The sequence below is a fragment of the Carcharodon carcharias genome, chromosome 13 (genome assembly GCF_017639515.1).
Source record: "Carcharodon carcharias isolate sCarCar2 chromosome 13, sCarCar2.pri, whole genome shotgun sequence".
In the NCBI taxonomy this organism is placed as follows: Eukaryota; Metazoa; Chordata; class Chondrichthyes; order Lamniformes; family Lamnidae; genus Carcharodon; species Carcharodon carcharias.
This window is the reverse complement of record NC_054479.1, coordinates 95,542,754-95,565,804: the sequence shown is the minus strand read 5'-3', so window position 1 is coordinate 95,565,804 and position 23,051 is coordinate 95,542,754. Positions and strand designations below refer to the sequence as shown.

Below are 23,051 nucleotides of genomic sequence, written 5' to 3'. Positions count from 1 at the left end.
TTGTCACATGTTTATGCCAAATAGTCACTTGACCTTTCATTTTAAGGATCGTGATGTTGCCAACGACGAAGTTCTTGCTGAAAAATACTACAGTCTGACAATTGATTATTGTGGTGTTTGCTTCAGGCGCAAAGGCCTTTGCTGTAAACTCCTTTTAACAAATTCAAAGTATGACAAGATTTAGAATGATGATAAGCCACTGAGGGCCTCAAACCTCTTCCTTTTGCAAAATACAAACTACCCTATCTTAGACTCTGATACACCCTGAGGGAAAACTGTACATAATCATTCCCTGATCTCCATATGTTTAGGCCCCAATCTCCAGAATATCATGTATTTTAACCTTTTAAGCATTTTACCCCACCCCCTAAATTGTAGCTCTGTTAGGGAAATATGTGGGAACTGTGTGAAAATGGAGCTCCTATTGCAGTGTAGCTCAAGTTTTTGGTCTTTATGGATTGCATAGAAATTTTAAATCCATGTTCCTGCTATTCTAGAGTGGGCGATACTAATAGATCATGGTGTTTTGATCTTAAGATTTATCCAATTAGTGAGACAGCAGAGTTTAAAAACAGCCTTTGCAAACTTCTAGTCCTGTGAAACCGTCCTTGCCAAGGAATAAGAAGTACAAGTTCTATGTACAGTTTTCCCTCAGGGTGTATCAGAGTCTAAGATAGGGTAGTTTGTATTTTGCAGAAGGAAGAGGTTTGAGGTCCTCAGTGGCTTATCATCATTCTAAATCTTGTCATACTTTGAATAAATGGGGCTGAAATGCTCAGACATTGAGGGTTGGCGTGTCAGGATTCATGGCATGCAGGCAGCAGTCTGTTCTATTCCATGTGTATCTGTGGCAAAGTGTTTTTGATTTAAAAAATATGTAGAATTCATAGGGCACTTCTGTTTTAACAGAAAATATTAAGGTCTTAGTTATGGTGTATGAGGGTACTGTTGGGTTTAATTTTATGGTATATGTAGTTTACACCTACTTTATCCTGTTCAAAGTATTAAAGAGTGAATAGTTGATCTCTGCTGTCTTTGTAGGTATCACTACTGGTGCAGTATGTGTTTATCCATCTCGGGTGTCTGATGCAGTACAAACATTGAAGAATATAGAGTGCAATATCCCTGTTGCTTCAGGTATTGAAGTTTCTTTAAACATTTTTTGAGACGATAGGTAAATATGTTGAACTTTTTTTTTAAAAAAAATGCATTCAGTAAATATTTCGGCAATAATTCTTATGCAAACTCTGATCTAGATTTTCTGATTGGTATTATTTTATCTATGTCACTGTTAAATTATGACAATTTGAAAATGTACGTTTGTAGTTTCTGGTCTTAACACTGAATCATGGTGTTCTTCTCAGCTTCCTCTCCCACATCCACGTTGCCAAAGTACTTTTCATCCTCCTGTGCAGCTGTTCACCTCTACCCATATCTCTCGCCTTTGCCACTGAAACCCTAATCCAGCCCTTCATTAACTCAGCTGGATTTATTCAGTGGTCTGCTGTCTGGCCTCCTTGCAACAACTTTTCAAGTGTTAATTCATCCAAACATATGGAGCTTATGTCTTCCCCTGCAATAAACTCCATATACCCATCGATTCTCCCTTATCCTCTTTCTGCTCCTCTAGCTTCATCCACCAAGCACGTTAATCTTGTTTCAAGTCAAGAATGGCTTGGTTCCATCCACATCATAGCAATCTCCTGCTGCCATAGATGCCTGAATGCACCCTCTATTCCTCCAACACAGGGCTTTTCCTGTCCTCTGTTCCACAACCACTCAGCTGTGTTCCTGCTTTCTAGTATTCTGTACCTAGTTCCCAAATAGTTGCAGAACCACTTCTTTGATTGTGACCTTGGTTCCATACTGGTTTCTTTATGACCCTCTCCTTCCCCCATGGCTGATTTTCATGGAATCCCTTTTGGCTTTTTATTGCATAATGTTGTGAATTGTCTTCCTGTACACGAGGAGGACTATAGAAATGCAACTTATTTCTTTGTCTCAATTCAGCTTCAATATATATTTTTTTAATATATCAGTGGCAACTGGTTTTCCTGCTGGACAGACACCACTGGCGATACGTTTGCAGGAAATAAAATTGGCAGTTGAAGAAGGTGCTAGAGAAATTGATATTGTAATCAACAGGACCTTGGTGCTGAAAGGCCAGTGGGAAGGTAAGAGTTGTTCAATTGTCTGCAAATGAGAATTATTTAGATTATCTTTTGTTTAAAAATAAATTGCAATTTGTACTGCTGTGACTACCTGCCTGAACTGAGCACTATCAAAGGAGCTGGTTCTTTTGCTTCTGTTATATAGAATGGTAGTTGTCATTGAGACAAGCTGTTTTGTTAAACAGATAGTGGGTGATATTTGAGCCTCCACTGTCGGCACAGAGCCTCGCTACTGGTGACGGTGCATCAGAAAAAAGTGTTTGCTACACCTGTTAAAATATGCTCTCTGTAAGTTCTTCATTTCTGATCCAACTGGGGACGTTGATCAGAGCAAAGGGAAGGTGCTTGCCCGAAAGTAGGAAAGGAAAAATTAAGGATGAATTGTTTTGCATTAGGTTGTGTTTACAGAAAATATAAATGCCCTGTTGGATGCTTCACTGTCTCAATTACTGGGCTAATTGTCATTTCTGCTACTAAGGGTTTCCTGCTGATATCTACCTGCCAATTTGGAAATACCCATCATTGTTTATGGTAGTGTGATTATATTCCTGGATTATTAATGAGTTCAAATTCCACCATGGTAGCTTAAGAATTTGAATTATTTTTTAAAGCTGCGAGCAGTGAAAGTAACAATGAAACTGTGCATTAAAAATCCAACTGATTCATTCCGGGGAAGGAAACCTGCAGTCCTTAGTTTGCTTACTCTATATGTGACTTCAGTCCCACACCAACTTGTTTGACTCTTGACTATCATCTGCAGTACTCTAACAAATCACTCAGCTGTATCAAATCACTGCAAAAATTAGGATTGTGGGTGCACCTTCACTATAGGAATACATCAGAGGGAGAATGGGAGTAGTATATCGGAGATAACACATTGGACAAAGTGGAAGCAGCCTACAGAGAATAGATATCAGGGATGATATATTAGGGAAAGTGCCTCTGATTTACCAGGGAAAGCACATTGAGAAAAAATGGGAACAGCATAGTCATATTTGTAAATTGTAATTTGCTGTTTAAAGCTCTCAACATATATGGTGTTTCTAGAGCTGTATAAGGAGATTGAACAATGTCATGACGCCAGTGGAGAAGCCCACATGAAGACCATACTAGGAACAGGAGAATTGGGATCCTTGACAAACGTCTACAAGGCTAGTCTTGTAGCCATGATGGCAGGTAACTTTAAATTCTGTTTGGAGTCTTACGAAAGTTTACATAAAGATCAGTTGGTAGCACTCTTGCCTTTGAGTGTGAAGGTGGTGAGTTCAAGCCCACTATTCAAGGTTGGTACTCCAGTACAGTACAGACGGAGGGCTACATTAGGGGAGATGTCAACCATTGGGTGAAAGTTCAGCTAGGTCCAGTCTGGCTTTTCTGATGGTTAAGTAGGGCATGAAAGATTCTGTGGGTTCAATCAGAAATGAGCAAAACACTGACCCAGATCTTTTAGTCTCTGGATGGTCGGAGACAGGATGTACCCTGAAAGATGTGCTTTGGGACCCCTTGGATGTCACAATGCAGGGACTCTGAGGATTGCCTGGGACATTTGAAATTCCAATGGGCAATTCCCCTACTCTCTGGCACCTTCTGAAAAAGTGTCCAACTCTGAGTTAGAGTTGGACATTTTGGACAGTTCCAACTTACTTATCTAGATAATTATCCAGAAAACATTAGACAGAAAAAAACCTAGTTAATACCTGAATAACTATACAACTGACCCCTCTCGTGCAACCCCCCCACCCCACCCCCAGGCAAGCTGACTAGCCCTCACCACCCAACAATCCCTCCCTGACCTGGCCTGACTAGCCCCCACTATCCGACCTGACCTGACTACCCTGACCTACCTGCCACCTTACCTACTTACCTTACTCACCCTATCCGCTTACACTACCTCCTCACGCACTTGCCTTCCCTCCATAGCTTTTCAAAGAAGCTCTGGGACGTTTAAACTCTTTACTTACTGGAATACAGCAACTAGTGCCGTAAAAAGGAGGCGTGGCTTCACAGATTCTCTCTGCTGCTCCCTCTGAGGTTTGCTGCACCAAGTCAGTTCTGAAGGATCCTCCATCAGAAGATCACTCAGAAAAATCAGGGGAAGGTAAATGTGCCTTTCTTTTTGTCTGACCTGGGTCAGTAATAGAGTTTCAGATCCTGATCGGAAGATCTGGGCCACCGTCTCATTATGTCGACCAACATCTCGTCTTCAACTAACAGTGCCAGAATCAAATTATTGTGTTTGTGTGATCCTGCCATTCGCTAATTGGCTATACTGGGCATGACTGTTTGTGTAGCACATTGAGAATTTTCCGACTGTGTGCATATGCAGCACTTTATTTCAAGTGTTTTCATTTCATTGAGCAAAATTTCTCCAAACAACAGTCTTCATAAAAAGATGAAGTGTATTGTTTTGTTGGTGTACTGCCATGCTTCAGCAAATCGTATGATTGTGATGATGTGAGGAGAACGAGCTCCTCGTCTTAGCTGAACTTTGCAGTGGAACAAAGAGCTCTTCCACAAGAATTGAGAGAAAATTATCAGGCTGGTCTCATCTCTTAGCAGCTTGCTAACTTCGCATTGCCAGAGGCTCAGGAGGATTTCTCATGCCTCTGATATTTTGCACAGAGGAAGGTGTGATTTAAATTTTAAAAAAGGATGATGGAGAATGCACAGAAATTTACGAGTTGCTTTGTCTAATGTTAGCATTAAAATGATTGCCTGACCACGCAGCATGGTGAAGTTTCAATATGTTTTGTTACGTAGCCATTCAGCCCATTGTGCCTGTGCTGGCTCTTTGAAAGAGCCATCTAATTTTCCCCATAGCCCTGCAATTTTTTCCTTTTCAACTGTATATCCAATTCCCTTGTGAAGTTATCGCTGAATCTACTTCCAGTGTCATTTCAGGCTGTGCATAGCAGATCGTAACAACGCACTGCGGGAAATGCATTCCCCTCATTTCTTTTTCGAGTTAACTTAAATCTCTGCCTTGTGCCTACTGACAAATAGTTTCTCCTTATTTACTCTATCAAAACCATTGATAATTTTTAACACCTCTACTGAATCTCAGCAACACAGGTTTATACAACCTCCTCATACTGTGAGCTTTTTGACCTTAGTGGTGGGAAATGCCCGAAATAGGGGCTGGTGATACCAGAAAAGGAAGGCAATAAACCTGAGGGACGGTAACCCAATGTTGCACCTATGGACCTCCAGGCATGGCTTTGAGAACAGTTATCAAGCCTGCTAGTACTGCTCAGAAGGTCCATGGAATGGTGAAACTTCATGAAAGAAAGAGATGAGAAATGGTTGTTTTAAAAAAAAAAATCTGTACACTTCAGATGCAGCTCAATGTAGAATCATAGAAATGTAGAGCATGGGAGGAGGCCATTCTGCCCATCATGACTGTGCCAGCTCTCTGAAAGAAGTATTGACTCGGTCTCAATCCATGCCTCTTCTGCATCGTATTTATCCACTTCCCTTTTAAAAAGCTTTTAGGCATTCTGCTTCCACCATTTCTTTTAGGAGGGAAATAATGGCACCTCTCCAAACATGCAAACTGCTGATCCAAATTGCTAGCAATCTTGTCATTCTGTTTGAACCTGAAGTGAACTTCAAACCTCGTGTCCCATCCATCACTGACAATAGTTAATCCATCGCTGCAATATTGCCTAGCTCATTGCATCCACTGCTGAAACCCCCGTCTTTGGCATCATCAGACTTGACCATTCAAACACTGAGGAGATTAAGAGGGTAGTCTGGATACATGTCAACTTGTCCAAAATTCTGCTATTTATATTCTGTCCCATACTCAGACTGACTGATCTCTCAGCCCCATCCTTGCTAATCTACACTAGCTCTTCTTCCCCCAATACTTTGCGTTTAAACAAAAGCTAAGTACTGTGAATTGCTGGAAACTGAAATAAAAACAAAAACTCCTAGTGGCTGTCTGTGGAGAGAGAAACAGTTAAAATTTCAGGTCAATGGTCTGGTCTGAACTGGAAGAATTTAGAGATTTTAACAGTTTATAAGCAAGTACAGAAACGTGGAAAAAAGGTGAGGGAGCAGGGGGAGTGCGGATAAGAACAAAGGTCTGTGATATTGTGGAGGGCAGGTGTGATTTTAAAATCCACATGCCCTGCAGAATGCTGAATCTCCTTTCTTTGCCTTGCCGTTGACAGCAGATCCTTCAGCTGCTTCAGTTTTATTCACTGCAAATCCCCCACCTCAACCTTTTTTAAAAAAAACCTTTTCAAATTCAATATTCTCAACCAAACCTCTAATCAATCTTCCTATTTAATTTCTCCCTCATCTGCTTTCCCTATGCCTATCGGCAAAATGCCTTGGTATGTTCCTTTGTTTTAAAGATGCTATATAAATACAAACTCATGCTGAAATCCCATGTGCTGACAGCTTTCAGCATAATAAACTTTCTTAAACACAAACCTTGTTCTTCATTTCTCAAATTTTTACCCTCCAGTTACTGACTCACAAACAAGTGGAAATAGTTTTTATTTAGCTTGTTCAAAACCCTCAAAATTTTGAACACTTCTATGAGCCGCCCTCATATCCCCTAGTCTAGTGAAAAAACTCCCTCGTACTCCAGTTTCTCTTCAGCTCTGGTATTAGAAAGCCTCTCCTGTACCTCTCCATGCCATTTTTACTTAATTTTTTTTAAATTGTCCATTGTTAGCATAAATGCATTTTCTCTAAGTACTGCAGGGTTTTAGCTGGTTGGATAGTTAGGTGTTATTTTAATGAAACTTTTTTTTGGATAAGCATCCCAGTTGTTCCTAAGGCGAAGGAAATGTGCTCAAAATTGAGGGGTTTTGACAAGCTAAGTAAAAACCGTTTGGTGAATCAATAACTAGAGAATGCAACCTTTTTAACCACAATGCTGTATTTGCCCGGTTACCCCATTTCTCTGCATCCATTGTGATGTTTGTTGAACACTGTTGGCTCAGTAATAGTATAACAGTGCATGGCTGATTTTAGGACTACACGTACGCCCATCAGGAGACATGGAGAGTCATCCCTAGATTTTTCTGCCCAAAAGTTGGCAGTCAAATAATGGCATGTGTCTCTGTGATTTCTTGATGAACATTCCTGTGATCTACTGACCTTTTCTTGTCTCTTCCTCCCCCAAATTTGATTTTAGTTCTAACAGCAATGAAGTTGCAACATAATATCTTTTATATGAAAAACGCAAAACATCATTTGAATGGCTAATTTTTTAAATGCATAAACAGTCCAGACTCTTCAATATCACTAATATTGTAAATTACTTACTATTGAGTCAAGGTTTTATGAAGTGTGTGTGCGTGTGTCTTGGAAGTTAATTGAATGGATTCCTGAGCAAGGAGCAATGGGGGGTCGCAGAAAGTTACAAATGTATATTTTTAGAGGGAGGGAATTTTTGGAACTTTTTCTGTAGTGCAGAGGAAGAGTTGCATGCATTGGGGATGTATGAACAATGTGTTCCCAGTTGCCCACTGGCATTTATTGCTTCTGTAGACTACATTTTCATATAAGGGTGACGAGGACAAGATTAGGGAGGAGATAATTAATTCACTGTCGTGAACATAAAACCATGTATATCTTGAATATATTTATATGGCAGATGAACAAAATGTGGATTTCTATAACACCTCCCAATATTATTTGATGTGTAACCACTTACATATGCAGATGTGAAATCTTATTGGTAGCCCCTTCCCCCTCAAGTCCTTGAACATGTTGCCTCCCAAATCCCATGCTCATCTTTCCCAGATCTCTCTATTTGAATGCCTGAGGTTTACACCGCTGTCACTGTACCAAAGTAGTTCTTAACCAAGTCACAAATAACATCCTATGTGATGGTGACAAAGATAAGCTACCCCTCCTTATCCTTTCTTGACCTGCCTGAAACCTTTGACATAGTTGACTACACCATCTGACACCTCTCCACTGTCATCCAGCTGCATGGGACTGCACTTGCCTGGTCCATTCTTAACTGTCTAATTGTAGCCAGTGAATTGGCATCAATGGCTTCTCTTCCTACTCCTACACAGTTAACTTCTGGTGTCCTCCAAGGATCTATCCTTGGCCCTCCTAGTTTTCATCAATATGCTGTTCCATAGTAACATCACCTGAAAAACAATGTCAGGTTCCATGTGTACACTGACAATGCCCAGCTCGACGGTACCACCACCTCTTGAAGCTTCCAGTATCTTCAAATCATCAGACTTCTTGCACACGCCCAGCACTGGATAAGCAGAAAAGTCCCCCAACTAAATATTTGGAAGGCCAAAGCTGCTCCGGCACAAGCTGTGTTCCGTAGCCACCGACTCCATCTCTCTCCCTGGAAACTGAACCAGATTTCTTACAACCTTGGTATTGCCCTTGACCCAGAGATGAGCTTCTGACCACATCCATGCCATTACTAAGACTGCCACCTCCACTACTGGGCCTGACTCTGCCTTTGTTTCTGTTCACTTGCTGAAACCCTCATCATCTTCGATGCTTTTGTTACCTCTAGACTTGATTATTCCAATACCCTCGTGGTCTGCCTCCTATCTTACATCATCTGTAAATTTAACTCTCCTGCCAATATCCCAGCTTGCACCAAGTGCTTTTTACCCATCACTCCCGTACTCGCTGACCTAAATTGGACCTGCCAAATTGAGCAAAGCCTAAGCTTTTAAAATGTTCTCCCATGTTTTCAAAACCCTCCTTGGCCTTGCTGCTCCCTATATCTGTAACCTCCTGCAACCCTACAACCCTCAAAGCTATCTCAATCCTTCAGTTCTGGTCTTCTCTGGATCAAAAATTTTTATTGCTTTCTTGTTGGCAGCCTTGCCTTCAGTTGCTGAAGACCTGAGGTCTGGAATTTTCTCCTCGAACACCTTCCCGTTACTATGTCCCCCTCCTTTAAGATATCCACACCTATCTTTTATGATCACGATCTTTGGTCATCTGCCAAAATATCTCCTTATCTGGCTTCTTTGATAACTCAGTGTGGAGTGCCTTGAAACATTTTACTAGCTATTCAGTATATATTGGGAAATTAGTTTCTATTTGAAATGAGGTGAACTAAAAAGATTTTTATATTATTTTTCAGTTTGGGGGCATCATGCATTAGCCAGTGTTTAAATGTATCGCTTAAGTAATGACACATTAGCTTTGCAGATTTTTAATTTTGCTATAGGTGGTGCTGTTACTTGTGGTGCCTGTATATCGTAAGTCAGAACTAGATGTTATTAAAGTGCTGCATACCAGAATCGTCAAGAATATGTAGGTATTCTGTGTCATCCCAACTGTTTTTGTTGTGGTTAATTTACACTTTTTTTTTCTCACTGGCCCATTCATCCATTATATATTTTTAAACCAAAAAGACAGGAAGATATTCTGACCTCATTGGAGACAGCTTGAATCTTCTAATCTGGCCAACTGCAGCCACTTTACAGAGATATGAATCTTGTGGGGCCAGCTACAATCTGAAATAAAGTTGTTGAGACCTGTGAAGGCCAGCTGCCAGGACTGCCATTTTGTGGGGGGTGGGAGGGGGGGAATGCTAGACAGTCACTCTGAGTATACTGACGACATAAAACCAAGGGTGACTTGGGATAGCCTTCCCTCTTAAGATTGACCCCTTTAGCAAGAAAAATATCGACCACCTATTTGGGTGCACACCCAAGATTGTGTGACACCACTTGAAAAGGATCAGGGGAGTTCTCCCAATTTCTCAGTTAGCAGTTATCCATTAGCCAGCAGCACAAAAACAAACTCTGGTTGTTTATCTTATTTGTATTTTGTGACCTTGCTGTGCACAAGTTGGCTGTTGCATTTGACTTCATAACAGTCACTGCATATCATCAAATCATTGGCTATAAAGTGCTTTGGGACTTCCTGAGCGCATAAAGAGTTGCAATATAAAAGCAAGGTCCTCATTCTTTTCCTGAAAGAGTGCCATGTTCAGCACTGGCTTTCGCGAGAGAAACTGAGAGCCACATTCTGTTCTGATGCTGTCCAGCCAACCGTGCTAATCCACAAAGTGCTTTGGCTGCTTTTCAATCCCATTGCATCCATTAGTTCTGAGTAACTTGTTCAATGTTAAAGCTGTACAATTCACATGTTTAAAATACTTTGTAAAATTCTTGTCTAGTAATTTATTTTCACTTTATTACACAAACTCGCGTTTGTCTGAAGCTATTTCTGACTGTTTAACACATCTTGAGCCGATGAGCAAATGGCCTTTATTTTTTTTTGTGGAGAGCATATGAATTGAGATGAAGATAGTAAAACTGTTGTGAAGGAAGACTCACATTATTTCTTGAGCAAGGTCAGTCATACTGCATTTCCTTAATTCCTTTAATTGACAGTTCTAGAGTATATTACAGCTCAAATCTATGAAAAAGGTATTTTGTGTTACTACATGTTTCGCTAGCAATGTGTAACTTATGTTTGTAGGACAGTAGTTCATTAAAATACAAATAGAACTAATTTACTGTAACTGTGGATGAGCTGGTGTGAAACATTTATCCTTCTACGCTCATGTCTTTGCATACCAAATGTTTAATGCTGCCATCAGAATGGGGACTGGTGGGGTCACAGGTTCTTGCCCATTTAAAGATTTTTTTGACAACACCCTACTGCATTGTAAAGATGGATATATTTAGTACTTAATGCATGAGCACTCTTTACTTTAGCCCAGGTAACCCACAGTATCATCTTACGGCTTGCACAGACATTGCTGTGTTCTTCCTGCTTTGGTGAGGCAATTAAAACACTCTAGTTGCATTCTTATGTCAAACTTCAAGTTAGAAGGTGAAGGTACTCAACTGAATGGCAGTTTTATGTTTCCCCATGGTGCCATGTCTTCTGTACCCAGGGTACACGACTCAGAGTTTAGACAGTAGGTCAGTCAGTATCTACAAAGAGAAAATGTAGGTTCAGATTTTGGGTGTGACATTTCTCCCAAACTGAAAAGCAAACAAGTATTTCAGTGAGGTTGAGAAACTTGGGAAAAGGGTACACTCCCTAAAAGTTTAATCCATATTTTCTCTTTGGAGATGTTGACTGACCTGCTGGATGTTTTTAGAATTTTCTCTGTTTATTTTGGATTTCCATTAATTTTTTTTTCTTGTATTCCTATTCCTGCCAACTTTGTTACAGGCTAAGACTCCATCCTAGACTTTCCAGAACGGTTCTTCCTTTGGGATTTTTGAGATTTCCCTTCCAAAGCTTCTGTGAAATTTCACAAGCTTGGCATTAGGGAAATAAGAATGACTGATCCTCAACCACCTTGTGTCATAGATTTGATAGTGGAGGGAGTGTACTCTCAAGGCACATTATAGACAGAGGGGCTGTTTATAAGGGAATACATTCTGTGTGCAGTGTGACTCAAACCTTGTTCATAACTTTATATGCATGTTGTGCAGACCAAAAACCTATTGAAGTTTGCAAATTCTGATATGACAGAGGCAGGCTGTAATGTGATTGTGTACCAGAGTGTGATAATCACCATTTTGACTTTGTAACATCCTAGACTATCGTTGAATCAGTTAGCCAGTTGGCTTGTAATTGCCTCATGCGATATCCTGTAAACCTTTAAAACCATACAACATCGAAGTTGTTCTGTCCTCTTTCGAATTGTTCTACCCCTCCCCAACACATGCACACGCACTCATGGCTCCGGTACTGATAAATAGGATACTTCTTATTTGCCGAAACTTGCTCTTTCCAGTAACATGAGAACACAACCACGTGTTTTGGTCATCAGTTATGAAACAGAGAGCTAACCCTCAAAGAACTGAAATATAATTTCTGTCTTTTATCATAATTGAAGATAAAGCTGATTATAACTAATTGCATGCTGATCTACTTTGAAAATTAATTTAACACTTTTTTCCAAATAATAGATCCTTATAGTCTGGTCTTTTCTCATTAAATAATCCGTGACTTTGAATTTTAAAATTAGAGTAATAATTTGATACATTAATCTTTGGAGTCAGTAATTTTATATACTCTTCACAGTCTTTTGGTTTGCAAATGAATAGTGCTTTAATTCTGAAAAATATATTTAAAAAGCATTAGCCATTACGTGATAATTAAGAAAGATGAGTACAAAGGAAATAACACACAGAACATTTCTTTAATGAACTGAAAAATGTTAATCTTATCCTGTTTAGTGATGAGGTGCAGAATTGCATCAAAAACCCTTGGAGAATTGAAGCAAATGAATTTAGTAGTGGATGTAATTAAGACACATTGTGTAGCATCGAAAATAAGAATGTTATCTATCTTTTTCATCAAAAGCCGATTATTAAACGTCAAAAGAAGAAAAATCTGATTATGGACTGTATAAAAGATGAATTTGCCTGTGTAAAAATGAAGAATCAAGGCTACAGAGGCAATATAAAAAGTAATCCTATATTTTTCAATTGAAATGTCCTACAAAAGAATCTTATTTTTTTCACAGAAATTTTCATTTATGTTTCAAAGTGATACGTTTAGATTCTATAGAGGTGGAAATAATGTCGAAGTAATTGTGTTATTGCTTATAATCGGGAATGAAAAATTGCTATTTTAGAGCTGTATGTTTTTCAGTGAATCTGAAAAGGATTCCTCCTTGATCTGCATATGTCTGTCTCCTGTCTAGACTGATAGTGTGGAATGATTTGTGGGAGGATTTGATCTTGACTCCTCGGCATTTTGTCGCTCTACTTTCCATGCCTTGTTGGGAAGCGATGGATAGGCCTGGGGCAAGCCAGTATTCGGGTATATTAATCACTGCAGTGTGTGTCACCTAATGGTGTAGTCAAAACATGGACAATGCACATACTTAACGTGTTCTTGCCCTCCTAGCATCAGCTTAAGGCAGAGTCATACAAGCAACCCTTTCCCATCTTTTGTGCCGGAGATATTCCAATTTGTTTCTAACTTAGTTTTTCTTTAGGTTCAAGACTTTTATGATTAAGTTCTCTAATCTATTAGTGTGACCTGCACGTTTTAAAAAAAAAGTGTTACTAATCTTTTGTGCACTGCAGTATTTGAGAATGCCTTATATTTAACAAATGTCCTTGTATTACACTTTTTAATTGCAATGTCCTGGAAATCATTTGTTCATCCTACACTTTACAAAGATTTAGGCTGTTCTCAAAGTGGAGATCATCACAGGATATTGCCTCTTTAAGAATTTTTACTTGCGGTACTTTTCATGTGATCTACCCTCTTGATTTCCTATTTGCTTCACTTGCTCCCATTGTCCACACAAGTGGATCTAAACAAAAAGCTCTTCGTAGTATTTCTTCAGAATCTCTTTGAAATTAGTTTGTGGCCATATCCCAGACATTTTATTCTGACAACATTATTCTCTAGAGATCATGTCCAAATCTTTAAGGCTTCAGTTGGCAGCCATTGTGACCTACCTCCCTCCTATGGAGGGACAGTCTGGTGGACAGTATCCACTGGTATGGCGACTTATGAAAGCTGCTTGGGAACACAAGCCCTTAACATCAGCTGAAATCTTACCTTTCGCAGACTGACATATGCTCCCTTTTGAACAGATGGCTTCTTGTGACCTCAGGTTCCTTGCACTAAAAACTGTCACTTTGCACTCATTTTTGCATGCTGAGTAAATGAGCTTTACTCTCTAGTGGGAGATCCAATAACATATTGCATTTGGAACTTGGAAAGGGCTGTTTTAGGACCTTGTTCAAAATGCTTGCATAAATATAATTTCTCAAAATATTTTGTCTCCAGCAATGGTGTGTGGAATTTCCTGGAACCTTGTTTTGCTCAGGTTGAAAAGATTCCAGTGCTAATAACTTGAAAGCCTCCCAATTTGAAATGGATGAAACTAAGGATATATGCCATTTCAGGCTATCGTTTGTTTTCAAATAAACCTTCGGTCACCTACTTGACAAAGAGTACTTTACTCTGAATTTAGTACTTTAATAATTAATATTAATAATATAGTTTTATTATATTCTGAATTACTGCTAAAGAGTAGTTTACCTTAAGCCTGATATGTATACGTGACCCAGCTTTAAATCAAATGGCAATACTCCATTGCCATGAAATGTATTGTCCTGTCTGCATAAAAGAAAGAATGTGTTATTCACGTCAATGTGTCCCATTGTATTTCACATCCAATCGGCTAGCGCAAATGCAGTCATCACTGTAGATGAAAATGGCAGTGAATTTACACGCTGAATTTAATCATCTCAATCCCAGGACATCACTGCAGGAGTTCCTCAGGCTAGTGTCCTAGGCCCAACCATCTTCAGCTGCTTCATCAATGACCTTCCCTCCATCATAAGGTCAGAAGTGGGGATGTTTGCCGATGATTGCATAATGCTCAGCACCAGTCGTGACTCCTCGGGTACAGAAGCAGTCCATGTCCAAATGCAGCAAGACCTGGATAATATCCAGATTTGGGTTGACAAATGGCAAGTAACATCCATGCCACACAAGTGCCAGGCAACGACCATTTTCCAACAATCTAACCATCGTCCCTTGACATTCAATGTCATTACCCTTACTGAATCCTCCTGTATCAACATCCTGGGGGGTTACCATTGACCATAAACTGAACTGGGCTAGCCATATAAATACTGTAACTAGAAGAGCAGGTCAGAGGCTCAGAAACCTACAGTGAGTAACCCACTCCCTGACTCTCCAAAGTGTGTTTATGATCTACAAGGTAAACGTCAGGAGTGTGATGGAATATTCTCCACTTGCCTGGATGAGTGCAATTCCAACAACACTCGAGAAGCTTGACATCATCCAGGATAAAGCCAATCAAGCCTACATGATTGGCATCCCATCCACAAACATTCACTCCCTTCACTACCGATACACAATGGCAGCAGTGTTAACCATCTACAAGATATACTGCAGGGAAACTGCTACCATCTAGAAGGACAAGGGCTACCACCATCACCTGGAAGTTCCCCTCCAAGCCACTCACTATCCTGACTTGGAAATATATTGCCGTTCCTTCATTGTTTTTGGGTCAAGATCCTGGAACTCACTTCCCAACAGCACTATGCGTGTACCTACACCACATGGACTGCAGCAGTTCAAGAAGGCAGCTCCCCACCATCACCTCAAGGGCAATTAGGAATGGACAATAAATCCTGGCCTAGCCAGCGATGCTCATATCCCGTGAATAAATTTGAAAAACACAGCAAGATCCCACAGCAAGTGGCTGTTCAGTCCGTTTTTGGTGGGGTTGGTTGAGGGACAGAGGTTGGCCTGAGCACTGAAAGGGCTCCCAGCTCCTCTTCACAACAACCAAAGAAATATCTTTTCATCTTGATTGCTTCTGCTGTGTTTCATAATTGAAACCTCATTTTGACATCATATGCATCGTTATTTTGGGGCTTTTTGCATCAACAAAACAGGGAAGTCAGGGCCTTGATTTAACATCTCATCTGAATGATGCACCTCCAGCATAGTACTGAGTAAATGCTGTATTGTTGAAGTAATACTTAGATTGTTTGCCCCAATCATTGTGATCTTGAACACAACCTTTTGACTTTTGCAAGAGTTGCTACCAACTAAGCCATGTTGATATCCCTTGATTCTTTCTCTTATCCTCCTCATTCTGGTCTTTGGTTTTTTTGAGATTATGTACAAGTGAGCTTTTACCCCTAGTTTATATTTACTACATTTCTACTTGACATGCTTGTGTTCTCTACATTGCTTTTTGTTTTTCTTTTAGTTTTTTAGGCCTCTTTCATCACCAGTCTCCTGAAGAATTCTTGTAAAAAGTCTTTGCAGCATTTAACTTTATCAAAGTATTATTTAGGAACACTTTTATAGTTGCTGTTGGAATACAAGTTCTGAACAGTTAAGCAGAGAATTTCTGCTTTAGTTCAAAGGTTTACCTCCAAGGGATAAGATGGTGGCTTTCTATTAAATTTGCTCTTTTTTAAATGTTGCTAATTTTTTCTTTAGGTTCTGATTTTATTAAAACCTCTACAGGAAAAGAAGGGGTGAATGCAACGTTCCCTGTTGCCCTAGTGATGGTGCGGGCTATCAGAGACTATTATTGGAAGTTCGGTTACAAGGTACACCAATCGGAAAATATTTTGGAGTAGAATTTCTAATCTTCATGATGGTTCAGCATTCCAAGTATTTTTTTTAGAATGATTTGCTTGCACAGCATAATGAACAGAAGCAGTGAAGATCTGCAATTTCATAAAAATTAGAGTTGCCCATGATTTGAGCGGTTCAAGAAGGCAGCTCACCACCATCTTCTCAAGGGCAATTACGGATGGGCAATAAACGCTGGCCCAGCCAATGAAGCTCACATCCCATGAATGAATGAATTAAATAAATATATATATATATATATATATATATATATATTTGGATTGAAAGATTGGATTGGAATCTTCAAATCTGGATATTCAGACCTGTGTGAAAGCCACAAAAATCAAGTTTTCTTGAATTGAAAGGTGAAGGACCCCTTTTAGATGGGCTTATGTAGGTTGGACAAAAACATGTAAAGTTACAGGATGAATGCGCAGTTCTAGCAAAAATTCAATTATAGTATTAGAGTAACAGAACAACACTGGAGTCAAATTTATATACAATTAGTCATGTAATTGCTCGCTTGGAGCTTGTATGCTTAACTCAACAGAGATTCCTAGTTTAGGGCTGTACATACCCTATGCTTAGCAGTGCTTTTGCCAGGAAATGTCAAAGTTGCAGCCCCATGTTATGGCTTTTGCATTCTGAAGGATGCAGCAACTCGTTTTATACACGCAAATAAGTGATCACCTTTCCATTGTGTTAGTTTAAGCTCTTCAGTGTTTCACTGTGTAGTGTTGCTTACATGCCTAAAGATTATGGGTTAGAGTTTCTTCTGTGTTTTTGTTCAACTCACTCAAACGATTACAGGATTTTAAACAAAAATAATTCAGTGCTGGTCAAGTTTCCACAATTTTTTTGTACTAAGTTATAATGTAAAATTGAGCAAGTAGTAGGCCCCACCCTCGGAACTGACCATGCCACCAGGATGAATTTCCATCATTGGAAATTTCTACTAACTGTGCTAGTTTGTGGGCCATATGAGGAGGCTCTTTAAAAAAAAAAATAAGCTAGTTCTTACAGGTGCAAGGGCAAAAATGGATAGATTTTAAAAGCTTTTGAATGTCATTTTTTAATTTACCAAGAAACTGTCTACTGTTCCCCAATATAATTAACAAATGGTTCTGTATATTTTTTAATGTTATTTTCAGTTTAAGATCTGGTTATTCAGAGGTGGTGGATTGACTATGATTTAAAAATGCTTTTTTGGTGATAAATCCATTTCAGTTGTATTAATCAAACTGTACCTAGTTACCACTCAAATATATCAAGGAATATTTTAAAGCAATTTTTTAAGCTGCATTCTTACAATACTGCCCAATTGCACTGGTTCATGGGAGGATTTGTTAGCTGATATGAAAATAAGTTTGAGTGGAAGCTCTAGGAAAGAAAACACTGCAAAACCAGTGCAATTTGTACATAAATTGCCAATTGCGCTTAAAGTTGAAATACTGCTGGATGTGCTTATGTGTCTTCAGCTGTTAATGTAATAATTTTTAATTTTGCATTTCTTTTAAAAATGAAATTTTTCCAGATGCTATTGCTACAAGCATGTTTAATCATTTACATATTTCCCTTTGCAGTATTCTTCGGCTTCCTGTTTGTATAATAATTATTAATATTAATTTAATAGATGTTAGAAGAATAGCTAAAGGGCCAGCATTATTTTATTTTGATTACAAATAACTTCAACCAGCGTGGTGTTCAGTGCTTACTTTTGTACTTTATAATTGGGACTCCTAGTTTTGTATTACTGTTGAAATCTTAGCTGTCAAGTGTATTGTTGTATTGGAGCATTTGAAAATAATTTTTGCGCGATTCAAATCAATTGTCATGAATGAATCCAACCCATGCTATTCTATTAGTCAAATGGTCTACATGCCAATGTTGCATACTTTCTACAACCACATTGTTTAAGTTTAAATTCTGATATTGCATATTTGCTCTGCTAAAACTTTGATAATTCTTGGATAATGGTGATTCTTTATTAATATTTTGCATATGGCCTCAGCACTGCCACTTTGACTCTTCAGGTTGAGGGAACTGCAACAGTAGATTCTGACTCCCTGCTCAGTGATCCAGTTTCCCAGGATGATAGTGAGTCAGCACGTTCATTGTTGTCTATCTGTCTTGGAGACGGACTGGAGGGAGGTGGAGTCAGCTGGAATAGCTCTTCAATTTTATTAAGTCAGCTAGTCATGTAGAAATTATTTTACAATAGATGTTGATGTTTCCCAGGTGTGCTAGAAATGGCTGGATCCTGAGAGGAAGATGTATTGTTCAACACAGTACTTTTACATTACAATAATCATCTTGTATAAGTAGATATTCCTGGCAAGCCAGTCACAGTAGGGACATAGTAATATGTAAAGACTAGTAGATTAATTGCAAATGCTGATTATTATGATTCAGCCTTCTATTTTGAATGGTCCACTTAAGTGGATAGCATCCACTTTTTTGATCGAAAAAGGTGTAAGCTTTAAACAAATGGAGCTTATCTTTCACCTGCCTAAAGCTGTAATTAAGTTTTTAAAAATTGCATTCCACTTTGCGTTGATAAATAATCTTCTTGAAAATTTCACATCAGTTGTATTCTGATATTTGGATGCAATTCAGTGACATGTTTTGTTGATACACTGCACCCAAGAGCTGGTGTATTGTCAACAGCTGCTTGATAACTTGCCAGGTAAAGGTAGATAAAGACTGACCGGCTGGGGTGGTTTATCTTCTAAGAAAATTGGTAAGAAATAAAAACAAAAAAACTGCGGATGCTGGAAATCCAAAACAAAAACAGAATTACCTGGAAAAACTCAGCAGGTCTGGCAGCATTGGCGGATAAGAAAAGAGTTGACGCTTCGAGTCCTCATGACCCTTCGACAGAACTTGAGTGAATCCAAGAAAGGGGTGAAATATAAGCTGCTTTAAGGTGTGTGGGGGGGTGGTTTGGGTTGGGGGAGAGAAGTGGAGGGGGTTGGTGTGGTTGTAATGACAAACAAGCAGTGATAGAAGCAGATCATCAAAAGATGTCACAGACAACAGAACAAAAGAACACAGGTGTTAAAGTTGGTGATATTATCTAAACAAATGTGCTAATTAAGAATGGATGGTAGGGCGCTCAAGGTATAGCTCTAGTGGGGGTGGGGGGAGCATAAAAGATTTAAAAATATTTAAAAATAATGGAAATAGGTGGGAAAAGAAAAATCTATATAATTTATTGGAAAAAACAAAAGGAAGGGAGAAGAAACAGAAAGGGGGTGGGGACGGAGGAGGGAGCTCAAGACCTAAAGTTGCTAAATTCAATATTCAGTCCGGAAGGCTGTAAAGTGCCTAGTCGGAAGTTGTTCCTCCAGTTTGTGTTGGGCTTCACTGGAACAAGGCAGCAAGCCAAGGACAGACATGTGGGCAAGAGAGCAGGGTGGAGTGTTAAAATGGCAAGCGACAGGGAGGTTTGGGTCATTCTTGCGGACAGACCACAGGTGTTCTGCAAAGCGGTCGCCCAGTTTACGTTTGGTCTCTCCAATGTAGAGGAGACCACATTGGGAGCAACGAATGCAGTAGACTAAGTTGGGGGAAATGCAAGTGAAATGCTGCTTCACTTGAAAGGAGTGTTTGGGCCCTTGGACGGTGAGGAGAGAGGAAGTGAAGGGGCAGGTGTTACATCTTTTGCGTGGGCATGGGGTGGTGCCATAGGAGGGGGTTGAGGAGTAGGGTGTGATGGAGAAGTGGACCAGGGTGTCCCGGAGGGAACGATCCCTATGGAATGCCGATAGGGGGGGGGGTGAAGGGAAGATGTGTTTGGTGGTGGCATCATGCTGGAGTTGGCGGAAATGACGGAGGATGATCCTTTGAATGCGGAGGCTGGTGGGGTAATAAGTGAGGACAAGGGGGACCGTATCATGTCTCTGGGAGGGAGGAGAAGGCGTGAGGGCGGATGCGCGGGAGATGGGCCGGACACGGTTGAGGGCCCTGTCAACGACCGTAAGTGGAAAACCTCGGTTAAGGAAGAAGGAGGACATGTCAGAGTAATTGTTTTTGAAGGTAGCATCATCGGAACAGATGCGACGGAGGCGAAGGAACTGAGAGAATGGGATGGAGTCCTTACAGGAAGCGGGGTGTGAGGAGCTGTAGTCGAGGTAGCTGTGGGAGTCGATAGGTTTGTAATGGATATTGGTGGACAGTCTATCACCAGAGATTGAGACAGAGAGGTCAAGGAAGGGAAGGGGTGTCAGAGATGGACCACGTGAAAATGATGGAGGGGTGGAGATTGGAAGCAAAATTAATAAATTTTTCCAAGTCCCGACGAGAACATGAAGCAGCACCGAAGTAATCATCGATGTAGCGGAGAAAGAGTTGTGGAAGAGGGCCAGAGTAGGACTGGAACAAGAAATGTTCCACATACCCCATAAAGAGACAGGCATAGCTGGGGCCCATGCGGGTACCCATAGCCACACCTTTTATTTGGAGGAAGTGAGAGGAGTTGAAGGAGAAATTGTTCAGCCTCTGCATTCAAAGGATCATCCTCCGCCATTTCCGCCAACTCCAGCATGATGCCACCACCAAACACATCTTCCCTTCACCCCCCCCATCGGCATTCCGTAGGGATCGCTCCCTCCGGGACACCCTGGTCCACTCCTCCATCACCCCCTACTCCTCAACCCCCTCCTATGGCACCACCCCATGCCCATGCAAAAGATGTAACACTTGCCCCTTCACTTCCTCTCTCCTCACCATCCAAGGGCCCAAACACTCCTTTAAAGTGAAGCAGCATTTGACTTGCATTTCCCCCAACTTAGTCTACTGTATTCGTTGCTCCCAATGCGGTCTCCTCTACATTGGAGAGACCAAACGTAAACTGGGCGACCGCTTTGCAGAACACCTGCGGTCTGTCTGCAAGAATGACCCAAACCTCCCTGTCGCTTGCCATTTTAACACTCCACCCTGCTCTCTTGCCCACATGTCTGTCCTTGGCTTGCTGCATTGTTCCAGTGAAGCCCAACGCAAACTGGAGGAACAACACATCTTCCAATTAGGCACTTTACAGCCTTCCGGACTGAATATTGAATTCAACAACTTTAGGTCTTGAGCTCCCTCCTCCATCCCCACCCCCTTTCTGTTTCTTCTCCCTTCCTTTTGTTTTTTCCAATAAATTATATAGATTTTTCTTTTCCCACCTATTTCCATTATTTTTAAATATTTTTAAATCTTTTATGCTCCCCCCACCCCCACTAGAGCTATACCTTGAGCGCCCTACCATCCATTCTTAATTAGCACATTCGTTTAGATAATATCACCAACTTTAACACCTCTGTGTTCTTTTGTTCTGTTGTCTGTGACATCTTTTGATGATCTGCTTCTATCACTGCTTGTTTGTCCCTACAACCACACCAACCCCCTCCACTTCTCTCCCCTAACCCAAACCACCCCCCCACACACCTTAAAGCAGCTTATATTTCACTCCTTTCTTGGATTCACTCAAGTTCTGTCGAAGGGTCATGAGGACTCGAAGCGTCAACTCTTTTCTTCTCCGCCGATGCTTTCATTGGCAAGAAAGCTGCTCAGTGGGCATTGTGTGCGAGGAAGCTTTTAGTTACGGCTGTGATATCACTGAGTGGTAGAACAGACATACTCCTACTTTGTTCCAGGTAGAAATTGGAAATTTAAAATGCTGAGTTTAGAACGAGTGCTTATACGTCTGAGCTAAAACTTCTGGTGTAGCTCCATTAACATTTGTTTTCTGTTTTGCAGGTTGGGTTTAAGCCAGCAGGTGGTATTCGCAGTGCGAAGGATGCATTGACCTGGCTGTCACTGATCAAAGAAGAGCTGGGCAATGACTGGCTAAAGCCAGAATTGTTCCGATTGGGCGCTAGCACTTTACTTTCTGACATTGAAAGACAGGTTAGGATTCCAACAGCAAACCTTTGTGCTTTCTTTAAAAAAGAACAAAAATTCTGTTTGCATGAATTGGTTTTGGTAATGTTTTCTAACTGCTGAGAATTTTTTAGAGTGTAGTCAAGAAGATCTGGTGTTTCTAAATATATTGAATTCTATTTAATTCTATTCAGATCTATCATCATGTGACAGGAAGGTACGCAGCAGCTCATGAATTGCCAATGGCTTAAAAGAGTGCCAGCCCAGGAAATGGTCTCAATTTTCATTCCCTGCATCATTTCTCCACCTCTGTGTATGTTACTTTTGCTGGAGCTTTGAAAATGTACGTTTTGTTCCTTTTCTAATCACAAAGGATCAACTTTGTCACTTTTCACATCAGCTCTAATTTTTCCATATTCTGAATATATTAAGTTGAGTTGTTAAAATACAAATGTTTTAAATATAATTTGATTCTGAGTAAATTCAATTTTATGTTGATTTTATACTAAAAATATTAAAATTGAGTTCCTTTTGGGAATGTGCAAATGGTGGTCTAAGTTTCTTGTGTCTGATTTGAAATGCAATATTCTGTTGCATAAAATAGATATATAGTTTTATTTGGTCTACACTAAACAGTAAATTCAGTGATCCCTTGCTGCCTGTGGAGAACCTTCCTCATTAGGACAGCAATGTGGGGCTACAACATTGGAATTTGAGCTCTGATCTCTCACTCCCATCAAGAAGGCTGTCTGCTAGGAATGCTTGGTCACTGAATTTACCCTAATGTTCTTGTTCTGATTCAATTTGATGAATGCAAATTGGCCAAGTAAGTGCGATTGGATTAATATGACAAATATTTTGAAGCATCCCAGGCTTTGCAATTATTTTGAGTTTTGAGAATTTTACTTTGAATATCAAGTTAACATATGTTTGTTG

The 23,051-nt window shown here is 40.1% G+C and overlaps 1 protein-coding gene across 1 annotated transcript in view; it reads left to right on the top strand.

Moving 5' to 3' along the window:
• The window catches only part of dera (deoxyribose-phosphate aldolase (putative)), a 35,458-nt gene extending 12,797 nt beyond the window's left edge, over positions 1-22,661 (top strand). Inside the window, exons 4-9 of the mRNA XM_041202495.1 lie at positions 1,042-1,137; positions 2,040-2,174; positions 3,219-3,347; positions 16,110-16,222; positions 21,993-22,142; positions 22,310-22,661. Of these exons, the coding sequence (XP_041058429.1) occupies positions 1,042-1,137; positions 2,040-2,174; positions 3,219-3,347; positions 16,110-16,222; positions 21,993-22,142; positions 22,310-22,366 (680 nt within the window). The 3' untranslated portion in view covers positions 22,367-22,661. The remainder of the gene's footprint in view (positions 1-1,041; positions 1,138-2,039; positions 2,175-3,218; positions 3,348-16,109; positions 16,223-21,992; positions 22,143-22,309) is intronic.
• Positions 22,662-23,051: the final 390 nt, after the last annotated feature.